At 42.5% G+C, this 13,674-nt stretch overlaps 1 protein-coding gene across 3 annotated transcripts in view; it reads right to left on the reverse strand.

Annotated features, from left to right (window-relative positions):
• Window positions 1–13,674, reverse strand: part of gabrg1 (gamma-aminobutyric acid type A receptor subunit gamma1) — a 174,330-nt gene that overhangs the window by 45,711 nt on the left and 114,945 nt on the right. For all 3 annotated transcript variants that reach the window (XM_087987789.1, XM_087987787.1, XM_043700492.2), the window contains exon 5: window positions 9,741–9,823. In XM_087987789.1, the coding sequence (XP_087843915.1) occupies window positions 9,741–9,823 (83 nt within the window). The remainder of the gene's footprint in view (window positions 1–9,740; window positions 9,824–13,674) is intronic.

Below are 13,674 nucleotides of genomic sequence, written 5' to 3' on the forward strand. Positions count from 1 at the left end.
GCAAGTGAAACAATTGCCTGACATTTTCTCATATATCACATTTTGATCTTTATCAGTGAATGAATGGAGTGGATCTCTAAACACTTACTAGACACCTCTCCCCTCACCTTTACCCAAGGTACCAAAGGATCCTTCCACATCCAATGGAGATTTTCCTGCGCATCCACAAATCTCATCTCCTGTGTCCATTGGTCTTGATGTGTTCTCCTCTACATTAAGGAGACAGGACGCCAACTTAAAGATTGTTTCAGGGAACATCTCTGGGACACACACACCTAACAACCCCACTGCCCTGTGGCCAACCACTTCAACCCCCCCCTCCCACTCCGCCAAGGACATGCAAGTCTTGGGCCTCCTCCATCACCAAATCTGAGCCACCCGATACCTAGAGGAAGAACACCTCATCTTCCACTTTGGGACCCTCCAACCACACAGCAACAACCTCGATTTCACCAGTTTCCTCACCTCCCCTCCACCAACCTCATCCCAGATTCGACCCTCCAACTTGGCACCATTCTCTTGAACTGTCCTACCCAACCATCTTCCTTCCCACCCATCCGCTTCACCCTCCCCTCCGATCTATCACCATCACCCCACACCTCCATCTACCTAATGCCTTCCCAGCTACGTTCCCCCAGCCTTACCCCCACCCTCCCATTTGACTCGCGTTCCTGATGAAGAGCTTATGCATGAAACGTCGACTCTCCTGCTCCTCGGATGCTGTCGGAGCACTGTGCTTTTCCACACTCTCGACTCTGATCTCCAGCATCTGCAGTCCTTTCTTTCTCCCACTTTCTCATAGGATCAGGCAATTTCCTTCACCATTTTCATCTAAGGCAGTGAAAATCTAAAACTTTTAAAATGTGGGATGGACGGTTGGATTAATGACTGAGACAATATTTGGAACTGAGTTTCTTGCAGCCTCACTAAATCTTTAATTCTAGTGATTCAAATAAGTTCTGCATTTGAAACAAAGTTCAACTGCAATCCGTGTTTCAACGAGTTTAACTTGCATTTGAGTTTAGCTCAGGAAGCATGGCAGAATTGTCACTTGTAGGTCAGGAATGCAGATTTGGGAAAACTCACAGGTTGAAAAGCCAGATTTGGGAGAAAGTGTACAGGGAAGTAGGGTGGGGGGAGGGTGTAAGAGGAATTGGACCTGCTAACCTGTTAGAGAGAGGCAACGTTGGGCCCAGCATTGGTTGGGCAACTCAGTCACATTTAAAATGTACACCAGTAAGATCATCCATTTGTGGACCAGGAAATCCAGGCTGATGCGACTGTGCCTTGGCCACTGAGGAATTAAGTGTACATTAGCTTTGGCAAATAGAATTAAGGAGAATCCAAAGGGTTTTTACAAATATGTTAAGGACAAAAGGGTAACTAGGGAGAGAATAGGGCCCCTCAAAGATCAGCAAGGTGGCCTTGTGTGGAGCCACAGAAAATGGGGGAGATACTAAATGAATATTTTGCATCAGTATTGACTGTGGAAAAGGATATGGAAGATATAGACTGTAGGGAAATAGATGGTGACATCTTGCAAAATGTCCAGATTACAGAGGAGGAAGTGCTGGATGTCTTGAAGCGGTTAAAAGTGGATAAATCCCCAGGACCTGATCAGGTGTACCCGAGAATTCTGTGGTAAGCTAGAGAAGTGATTACTGAGCCTCTTGCTGAGATATTTGTATCATCGACAGTCACAGGTGAGGTGCCGGAAGACTGGAGGTTGGCAAACGTGGTGCCACTGTTTAAGAAGGGCAGTAAAGACAAGCTAGGGAATTATAGACCAGTGAGCCTGACCTCGGTGGTGGGCATGTTGTTGGAGGGAATCCTGAGGGACAGGATGTACATGTATTTGGAAAGGCAAGGACTGATTCGGGATAGTCAACATGGCTTTGTACGTGGGAAATCATGTCTCACAAACTTGATTGAGTTTTTTTGAAGAAGTAACAAAGAAGATTGATGAGGGCAGTAGATGTGATCTATATGGACTTCAGTAAGGCGTTTGACAAGGTTCCCCATGGGAGACTGATTAGCAAGGTTAGATCTCATGGAATACAGGGAGAACTAGCCATTTGGATACAGAACTGGCTCAAAGGTAGAAGACAGAGGGTGGTAGTGGAGGGTTATTTTTCAGACTGGAGGCATGTGACCAGTGGGGTGCCACAAGGATCGGTGCTGGGCCCGCTACTTGTTGCCATTTACATAAATGATTTGGATGCGAGCATAAGAGGTACAGTTAGTAAGTTTGCAGATGACACCAAAATTGGAGGTGTAGTGGACAGCGAAGAGGGTTACCTCAGATTACAACAGGATCTGGACCAGATAGGCCAGTGGGCTGAGAAGTGGCAGATGGAGTTTAATTCAGATAAATGTGAGGTGTTGCATTTTGGGAAAGCAAATCTTAGCAGGACTTATACACTTAATGTTAAGGTCCTAGGGAGTGTTGCTGAACAAAGAGACCTGGGGAGTGCAGATTCATAGCTCCTTGAAAGTGGAGTCGCAGGTAGATAGGATAGTGAAGAAGGTGTTTGGTATGCTTTCCTTTATTGGTCAGAGTATTGAGTATAGGAGTTGGGAGGTCATGTTGTGGCTGTACAGGACATTGGTCAGGCCACTGTTGAAATATTGCGTGCAATTCTGTTCTCCGATGTTGTAAAACTTGAAAGGGTTCAGAAAAGATTTACAAGGATGTTGCCAGGGTTGGAGGATGTGAGCTACAGGGAGAGGCTGAACAGACTGGGGCTGTTTTCCCTGGAGTGTCGGCGGCTGAGGGGTGACCTTATAGAGGTTTACACAATTATGAGGGGCATGAATAGGATAAATATCAAAGTCTTTTCCCTGGGGTGGGGGAGTCCAGAACTAGAGGGCATAGGTTTAGGGTGAGAGGGGAAAGATATAAAAGAGACCTAAGGGGCAACATTTTCACACAGAGGGTGACACGTGTATGGAATGAGCTGCCAGAGGAAGTGGTGGAGGCTGGTACAATCGCAACATTTAAGAGGCATTTGGATGAATAGGAAGGGTTTGGAGGGATACGGGCCGGGTGCTGGCAGGTGGAACTAGATTGGGTTGGGCTATCTGGTCGGCATGGACGGGTTGGACCGAAGGGTCTGTTTCCATTCTGTACATCTCTATGACTCTATGTCTCTAAATCTCTAAATGTTGTCCAACTGCTTGCTTTTGCTGGAACTGATGACCCATCAGTCGCTTTTAATATGATAAACCAGCCATTTCTGTTGCTAATTCAAATTGTACAGAAGCACATTAAACCACATAACCATGGAGAGGCATCATAAACATAGCCCTATGGCAACGTTTTGGCACTCCGGGCACCTTCAGGTAATCTGTATCAACAGAGGTTAGTGTTATGCCATGGGGGAATTTGTGATACACAGTGCAAGTAGCACGGACCTTTGCGCCGTTACCACCCATCAATCGAGATGCATCCATTTACTTTACCCCTGATCAGTTCTGTCTCAGCTGCATGGAGGAACAGCAGAGCAGCACAATTCGCACAGAATAAATCCACAGGGTCATTCCAATTCAGAGTACAGCATGCCATCAGGTAGTGACAGCAGCAAAATTCATCACATCTCTGGAAAGACATTCCCTCCCCACCACCCACCCACAGTACCATCCCAAGTATTTACTGATAAGACAGAAAAAAATGGTTAATTCATGAAAGTGCACAAATGTGCTACAGGGCAATGTAGATTACATGCCTCACAACCCTTTTTGTTCTATATTGGTATTGCTGGAATATCCCACAGAGCTCAGCATGTGAAAGAATGGGAGAGTCAGCTTCTAAGTTTAGCAGTTTGGATCTCCAGCTTCTGGTGGAGGTGTTGTAGGAGAGACATCCTACAGTATAACACTCCAGCAACCACAAAGCAAGCATGGACAGGAATCTTAGTAGTGCCTAGCACTGCTGTTGGATATGAAAAGTTACACATGTGCTGGCAGCAATTTTACTCCCTGCTTTGTTCTGATAAGGTGAGCTGTTCACCACAAGCACACAGATGTCTAAGTGACAGTTCATATCTGTAGCTTTATGGTGCATAGTCTGGTACATACATCTGTTACAGCATGAAAGCTTGTCTGTCCAATCTGCTCTTGCAAATGTGGGAGTGGTCAATGAGTCTACAACTCATAGAACGTGGAAAAGACTATCAAAGTAGTTGGGTGTCTATCTGACTGGCTCATTGATGACTGGTGTTGGATTGCCCACAGTGGGTGATTAATGTGGTGGTAAAGTCATTTCAATACACGGTCATAATGGTGGAAGTCATGCGGATAAACACAAGGAGGCAATGACGTAAGACACAGTGCAAGAACGGGGTTACATCATAGGATAGTATGGGATAGCTAAAGGCAATGGCAGCATGTATTAGAACAACATGAAGGGCTCTACCTAAACACTTCTTTTTTTCTGGAATACTGTGAGCAGTTTTTGGGCACTGTATCTGAGGAAAGATGTGCTGGGGTCCAGAGGAAGCTCACAAGAATGATCCTGGAGACGAAGGGCTTGTCATATGAGGAGCAGTTGAGGACTCTGAGCCTGTACTCAGTGAAATTTAGTAGGATGAGGGGGGATCTCATTGAAATTTACAATATACTGCGAAGCCTGGACAGAGTGGATGTGGAGAAGATGTTCCTGTTACTAGGAAAGAGTAGGACCTGCGGGCACAACCTCAGAGTGGAGGGATGACCGTTTTGAACTGAGATGAGGATCCCTCAACTTGCTGAACCATACACTGCAATCAGTAAAGATAGGCAACAACACTCCTCCATGACAACCATCAATACCGGAGCCCCACACGGCTATGTACTCAGCCCCTTACTACACTCCTTATAGACACACGACTGCTTGGCCAAATTCAGCTTTAACTCCACTTATAAATTTGCTGATGTCACCACTGTATTGGGTTGGAATTCAAACAACAAGGTAGAAAGTACAGGAAAGAGACAGACAACTTAGTGGGATGGTGTAGAGACCACAATTTCTCCCTCAATGTCAGCAAATTGAAAGAGCTGGTCATTGACTTCAGGAAGTGGAGTGGAGGGCATGCCCCGTCTTTCTCAATAGGGCTGAGGGGGAGGTGGTCGAGAGCTTCAAGTTCCGAGGATTAAACACCACCAACAATCTATCCCGGTCCACCCACATCTACGCTATAGTCGAGAAAGCATACCAATGTACCTATTTACCAATTTTTATAGATGCACCATAGAAAACATCCTATCTGGATGCATCATAGGGTGGTATGGCAACTGCAAGAAATTGCAGAGAGTTGTAAGCACAGCCCAGTCCATCATGAACCAGCCATCCTTCCACTGACTCTGCCTACACATTCCACTGCCTCGTTAAGCAATCAACATAATCAAAGACCCCTCCCACTTTGGTTATATTCTTTTCCACCCACTTCCATCAGGCAAAAGATACAGAAGTTTGAAAACACATACCAACAGATTTAAGCAAAACTTCCTTACTGTTATCAGACTTGTGAATGGACCTCTTATATATTAGAGTTGATCTTTCTCTGTGCCTTCTCTGTAGCTGTAACATTATATTCTACAATCTGTTCTATTACCCTGATGACTTATTTAAGGTATGATTTGTCTGGATAGCATGTAAAACAATAATTTTCACTGTATCTCGGTACATGTGACGATAATAAATCAAATCAGGAGGAATTTCTTCAACCTGAGGATGGTGAAATTGTGGAACTCATTGCCACAAAAGCCTGTGAGGTCAAGACATTGAGTATATTTAAGACAGAGACAGATACGTTCATCATTAGTAAGGAGATCAATGGTTACGGGAAAAGGCAGGAGAATGGGGTTGAGAAACATATTAGCCATGATCAAATGGAGAAGCAGACCCGATGGGCCAAATGGCCTAATTCCACTCCGATTTGTTACAGTATTATGGTCTAAACAATGGTTCTTTACTAAGACCACACGAGATCAATTGATGCCTCCACTTTGACAGGTCTCAGATCACCTCTGGACTCGCAGACAGGCCTGACAAGGATCAGGCTACAGCATTGCTGTGTACAATCAGCAGCAGTGCTGACATCATTTTGATTTGACATGGGATCAAAGAAGAAACAGGCAAATAAGGAAACATCATTAAGGCCTTTGATTCCTATTTTACTTTGCAAAGAAACCCTTTAAAAGAAGGAGCAAAGTTCAATCGGCGCAGTTGTGTATTATTGATTCCCTCTGAAATAGAAAGAGCCTGATACCTAAATTCAGAGCTATGATAACATTGTACAGCCAGTGGCAGGTATGCAGAGGTAAGATTTTAGTGCAAGCTGTTGCTGCACTATGTGACATATGTCAATCACCATTTTTCAGGTTAGCTTCAGGCACCTTCTGTATTAGTTTTCAGTCATATTGAGACGTGGCCTGCATTGTCAGTATATTCTTACTGTAGGTTTGAGTTTAGTTTCAATAACTAAATGAAAACTAATTATTTTAACCTGATTCACAAATGAAGAATTAAGTTTTATTTAGCTCAATTGCGTCAATAAAATACCATGTTGTCAAAGTATGCCTGTATTTCTGTGTTTAGTGGAAGATGTAATTTAGCCTTGAGTTAAAATAAACAAATGCTGAAAGAGACTATTTGTATGGTTATATGGTTGCAACAGTGTCCTATATTGATTTAGCTTTGTAAATTAATTATTTTATATGCATAATAGTTGAAGTATAAAACTGGCATTTGCAGATATATTACGTTGAAATTCAAATTAACTATGTCTTGCAATGATACTTAGCGACCTACTGTGGAACACACTGCAATCAGTGATAGGGTTCAATTCATGATAATATGACACTTTCTCTGGGAGAACAAAAACCTTAGTTGTCCTGTGATAATGCCTTTGGTTAACTTACTAAATATTTTCTTTAACTAAACGATATTGACAGGCTGGGGAATTTTCAAGAATATTTGGATGAATCAGTTGAGACATCTCTGTACAATGCTGATCATTAGCACAAGACATTATATATCTTCAAAGTGGACAATAAATTACTCTGGTGGTGCCATATTTTGGTAGTGATCTATAAAGTTAGTAAACTAAGCTGTAACAAAAGGAATGTTGACATAAGTAACTGATACAAGGGATACAATCAATCAGTCAGGAGATCATAGGAAGTAATATCTGTAAGATAAGCATCACTCTCAAGAACATAAACATAACCATGGCACACAATGCTCAGCAGACCAATGCCCAGCAAAGCAGCCAGAAAACAATGGAACATCAAAGGGACCTAGGGGTGACGATTCATAGTGCCTTGAAAATGATGTCGCAGGTAGACAGGGGCTTTGGCATGCTTGCCTTCATTGATTATAACATTAAATACAGGAGTTGGGATGTTATGTTACAACTTTACAAGATAGTGGTGAAGCCACTTTTGGAATACTGCACTCAATTCTGACCACCCTGCTATAGGAAGGATGTTGTTAAACTAGAAAGGGTACAGAAAAGAGTTACAAGATGTTACCATGACTGGGGGGGCTTGAGTTAGAAGGAGAGGCTTGACAAGCTGGGACATTTTCCCCTGGACTGTCAGAGGCTGAGCCGTGACGTTATAGAGGCTTATAAAATCATAAGGGGCTCAGTTCAGGTGAATCGCCAAAGTCTTTTCCCAAGGGTAGGGGAGTCCAAAACTACAGGGCGTAGGTTGAAGGCGAGAGGGGAAAGATTTAAAATGGACCTGAGAGGCAACCTCTCCACACAGAGGGTGGGGCATGTAAGGAATGAGCTGCCAGGGTAAATGGTAGAGGCACAATATTCAAAAGACACTTGGATAGGTACATGAATTGGAAAGGTTTAGAGGGATATGGGCCAAATGCAGTTCAGTTTAGGATATCTGATTGGCATGGATGAGTTGGACTGAAGGATCTGTTTCCATGCTGTATAACTCCATCAGTCAACAGAACAGAATGAGAGACATGTGCCCAGACAGCTAAAAGTCATAAGCTGGTGTCCTGAAGTGAGTTGATTGAAAATCACTGCTTTATTAAGAATTACTCCTTTCCACTTTATTGTACTTATTTTTAAAAATTCCGTGAAACATGTGAAATCATACTTTTACCTGCATTGGTTGGATAATTAATCAGTAAAATAAATGTTTATGTTGGTTCGGCCAAACAAATTCAGTCTATTCTTTCAATTACACGAAGTATTACAATTAAACTGAATCTAAAATGAGAGATTATGTCTGACTGTCCTCTTCATGCTCCTACCTGGTACACACTGTTCTGCCTCCACCACCTGGATTGGTTTTTATGATGCCAATGTGTGAAGACACCATTCCCATGTTGTCTCTTGTTAGGATCAATGTGTAATGCTTCTTTTTCTGACACACTCTCCTTCCTGACAGCTGAGCTCCCAAATCAACAGCTGCAAAAGAAACTGATTATCCAAATCCAGCAGAGCCACCCTCCTTCCTGATTGGGTTAACGGCAGGCATCTCAAGTTTGTTTTGGATATTTCTGTGGCAGTGACTGTACCTTGACCCCCACATCACTCTCTCCCAACACCCCTACCCCCAACCCTAATCTGCTACTAAATATGATTTCTCTGAAGGCTAACATGCAGGTGCAGCAAACTCATAGAATCTTTACCATGTGGTAGTGGACCATTTGGCCCTTTAAGAATCCACACCAGCCCTTTGAAGAACATCCCACCTAGACCCACCTCATCCCTGTAACCCTGCATTTCCCATGGCTAACACACCTAGCCTGCACACTACGTGGCGATGTGGCATGGCCATTCCACCTAACTTGCACATCTTTGGATTGTGGGAAGAAACCAGAGCATTCGGAGGAAACCCATGCAGACACGGGGAGAACGTGCACTCTTCACACTTACAGTCACCGGAGACTGGAATCGAACTCAGGGCCCTGGTACTATGAGGCACAATGCTAACCACTGAGCCATTGTGCTGCCCTTAAAGGAAGCCTCATGGAATATTAGCCTTTATTGCAAGAGGAGGTGAGTACAGGAATCATGATCGATTGCTTCAATTTTATAGGAGCTTAGTGAAACCACAGCTAGAGTACTGGGTGCAGTTTTGGTCATCTTATCTGAGACAGGGAAAAGGCAGGGAAGGGGAGTGAGGATGAATTGCTGCTTCACATAATCATCTTGGATGGGTTGAATGGCCTTCTTCTGTGCTGGAACCAGCCTGTCATTCTATTCTTTTCAAAACACTAAATGCAATATTTAGCCTTCAAGAACCAAAAATTGATGAAATCATCTCAACAATAAATTATGAAAAAGATTTGTTCACATGACTCAAAGAAAGCAAAACAAAATTAGTTTCTAGAGACTCAAAATAAAATTGTTAAAATGTTTATGTCAGATAATGGGGAGAGAGTTTTACTCAAACAATTCTAAAATAATCTTTATCAGTTTTTAACACTACGATGTAGTTTGCAAATTATTGGTTTAGGTAGATTACTTTGTCATAAGCAATAGACCAGCATGAAGTGAGCCAACATGTTCAGACAATAAAGCTGCATTTGACTAATGGTGCTTTGAAGGATCATTGCATACAACAAGGCTACAATGCACCATCTAATTCTTTTAGGCCATTATATAGTGAAGTTAATAGCCTATCGATTACTTGACGCACCTACCAAGTAATTTGCTGTTGTTACAGCATTATTTATATCCCAAATTATTTTGTACTAGAAATAAAGGTGCACATGATGCCACACTTACAGCTTGAGAATTCCAGAGGACAGGAATGATGATCCATAGGAAAGTCATGAAGCTGAAGATAGCATTCAGCATTGATGGTTAATCTAATGTGGCAAACAAAAAGGGAAAAATAAAATCATCAACTTTGTCCAATCAAAACTAATGTTAATATTAATGTACATTTATTAGTGTTCATTTTAATATGCATCTTAAGGAACATTGGTACCTGTTGTACAGCACTTGTGTAATGGTTAAGAAGGATACATATCATTGAAGCTTTTCATCTCGCATTCATTAGGACAGATGTAAGAATGGGAAATATCAAGGGGAACTATAACTTTTACTGCAGCAGAAATATGGTGTTGACTGGTTGGCAAGGTGGATCTGATTGGTCAAGATATTGCCATGGGGAACACAGAAGGGAATAGCTGCAAAGTCTGGATATAGGCTCTGTATTTTTGCAGAGGATAGGGCCCTGTATATGTAACATCTAGATGCGCCCCCCCCCCGGAGTGTTAACTGGTAATCTGTACTTGGTTGTTAGTGTAATTAGCACACTTATGATCATTCAATAACACACAGAATCATATCTAATGTTATAGATTATATTCTGAACTTTGCCTGCTGGGGCTTGCAATCTGGTTGGAACTCAGTCAGTTATGAACAGCCAAAGAGATATGATGTATCATTGAATCCACCAGTTGTTGGGATATATGATCCACGTACTTGGCATTGCACTGACACTGAGATTTGTACACTCCATCGCTCATTTGTGTGATGGACAGAATCTCCTTTCAGCTGTTGGAAAACACCACTTATGTTGCTACCGTGTAATATCAGTGTGCAATGGCTTGTTGCTCGTGTTTGTGAACAACCTCTCCCTTCCAGGAAATCTTCAGATACACAGAGCACTTTTCAGGACCGGCAGTGCTGGCATTATGTTATTGATGAGTTTGTCCAATGTACATTGTGCAATGATTTGACTGAGGTAGATATTACCCTGTAGAAAAGCTTTAATTTGCCCTTTGCAGCGTCAAGTTTGCATGGACAACAAATGGCTCAGGACCAATTTTTGGGATAAGGATAATCGTACAACAGTTAAAGCTGTGGGAATGCCAGTTAGTATATTGACCAGCAAAGTTCAGCCTGTGATAAATAGTAGTAAAAACCCCAGTTTAAAATTACCCGTTGGATTGCCAATGTGGCTCACCTACACTTGCTACAATCCACATATATCCATATGCAAGACATTTAGAAACAGGAAGAATATAGCCAGGCATTGCAACTTTTACAACAAAAAAAATGAATAGGCACAATAGTTCCCTTATGTATTCCACCAAGGCAGCACCATAACCAGCACAGACAGCTTTTCTAAGTTTAAACCAAGGTTTACGGTCAACTATTCCCTGGTGCTTTCTCCATGGCAATGCCTCAACCAATTAGAGTCCACTTATTAGCCAATCAGTACCTTTTTAACTTTGCAGTGTAAATTTGTTATTCCCTTTAGAATGTGGTCTTCCTGCATCTGGCTTAATGAAAGTGCTAATAGGCTGAATTGACAGAGGAGGTATTGTTGTGGTGATGTTTGTTTCAGAGTCGTTCCAACCAAAGAATGGACAATATAGTTAACAGAACTTTGGAAACAGTAACTATTGTATTAGAACAACTATCTTAAAACCACAAAGACTAGGACCACATGAATGTGTTAGGTATATATAATTCATATAGAATGGGAAGGTATTATAGATGAATACCAGTAGATTTACCCAAAAAGAGCTGATCACTTAATGTCAGATACATTAAGATCCACTTAATGTAGACTGGATGAAGTAGTAAAGCAGCATTTGATGTGTCTGAAGCACGCAGCATGTCCCCTTTCAGTCAGCTTCCATCGCAGCGAGACAGTGACATAGAAATAGTGACACATGTCTAGTAAACCAGAAGCCCAGGCTTGAACTGAGATCACGTGTTCAACTTCTGCTTGGTAATTGGTGGAATTTAATTTCAATTTAAAAAACTATTCTGATGATAACTCCAAAATTATTACACAAATGCATCTGGTACACTGGTGTCCTTTGAGGAATTAAATCTACTGTCCTTACACCGGTTTGGCCTACATGTGACTCCAGACCCACAGCAATGTCGGTGACTCATGACTGCTGGAAAGAGCCTAGCATGTCTCTCAGTTGTATCAAACCAATCCAAAGTCTTAAAGCAATGAAACTGAACAAACCATCCAGTATTGACATAAACAATGGAAACAATGACATCAACTCTAGCTTGGTCAATACTGCAAACTCCTTCTTGGACGTTTGCGTCAACATTGTGAGAGCTGTCTCAATATTAGTCAAACACCTCTCTACCATAGTCATATGTACCTGATTATACCTCTGAGACAAGGTCCCAGGGCCAACAATCCTGGTGTGTGTATACTGTCCCACTGGCAGGTCAGACCCAGCAGTGTCTGTGGCATAGTGGTTACGTAGTCAAAGGTGAGCTTCCTGACAGTTGTCAACATTAACTCCAGAGTTAGCAGAATTAGATGAGGAAGCCTAATGGCAACAGGTCGAACATATGGAAGGAATAATCTGTTGTGGATTATCAAATGTCAGCCCCCTCCTCAATGCACCCCTCCCCCAGCTAATTCCACCCTCCCCCAAACACCATCCTCCTACCCACACATCACAGTTAATGTATTAGTATTCTTCCATGCTCAACACCAATTGGAACAAACACTGAGCAGCAAATGCATATAATGTATTCTGGGTGAGGAACTTCACCATCACTGAAAGTGACTTGATATAGTACCACTACTAACAGAGACAAAAGGACAAGGCTGCTAGACTGGGTCTGAAGCTGGTGTTTGAGAAGACCTACAACTGGGGAAAAAAAGCATCCTTGACTTTGTTCTCTTCCATTTGCCTGTCGCAGATAAATCTGTCATGACAGTATTAGGAGGAATGGGCGTCACAGTCTTTGTGGATTCAAAGTCCCATCTTCACATTGAGGATACCCTTAACCACGTTGTGTGACACTGCCACCTTGCTAAATAGGATAGATTATGAACAGATCTAGTAAGTCAAACCTGGACACCCATGAGTCACTGTGGGCCATCAGCAGGCACAGAATTATATTCAACCACAATCTATAACCTCATTGCTCCTTATAGTCCCTACTCCACCATGACCAGCAAACCAGGAAATCAATGAGTCAATGAAGTTTGCACTTAAATTTCTGCAATTCAACAGCTCTCTCAACCTTTGGGTTAATAAGCATAATAAGTTCTAGATGGGGACTGATACATAGTCAGTCTGCTTTGAGAAGATTACCTGCCTTCAAGAGAACTGATGGAAATCCATAGTCATAGAATCCCTACAATATGGGCCAGTCTGGAAGCAGGCCAGTTAACCCAACAAGTCCACACCGACCCTCTGAAGACATCCACCCAGCTCCATTCTGCTACCTCATTACTTTTACATTTACCCCTGACTAGTACATCTAACTTAAACACCCCTGAACACTATGGGCAATTTAGCATGGCCAATTCACCTCACCTGCACATCTTTGGACTGTGGGAGGAAACCAGAGCACCCAGAGGGGACCCATGCAGACATGGGGAGAATGCCTGAGGCTGGAATCAAACCTGGGTTCCTGGTGCTGTGAGGCTGCAGTGCTAAACACTGAGCCACCATGCTGCCCGAAATCCACAGTCCATGCAGTTTCACAGGTTGTGGTGAATTCTTGAAACAAATTAGCTGCACTTCCAGTTTGACACTAATCAGTGTCTGAAGCAATATACAGAATTCGTTAGTACATGTAAAGTTGCCATAGCCCTACTGAATCAGAGGGGTCCTCACTGATTACAATTAATGGTTTAATCTGAGGGTCAGCATACCTTGTGAGCAGATTACATAAACAGTCTTTCATTGGAACATCACCAGTGGAGGAATTGAGG

Source organism: Chiloscyllium plagiosum, unplaced genomic scaffold (genome assembly GCF_037043375.1).
Source record: "Chiloscyllium plagiosum isolate Xiang-an unplaced genomic scaffold, Cpla_swu_hap1 HiC_scaffold_1, whole genome shotgun sequence".
NCBI classification, from domain to species: domain Eukaryota; kingdom Metazoa; phylum Chordata; class Chondrichthyes; order Orectolobiformes; family Hemiscylliidae; genus Chiloscyllium; species Chiloscyllium plagiosum.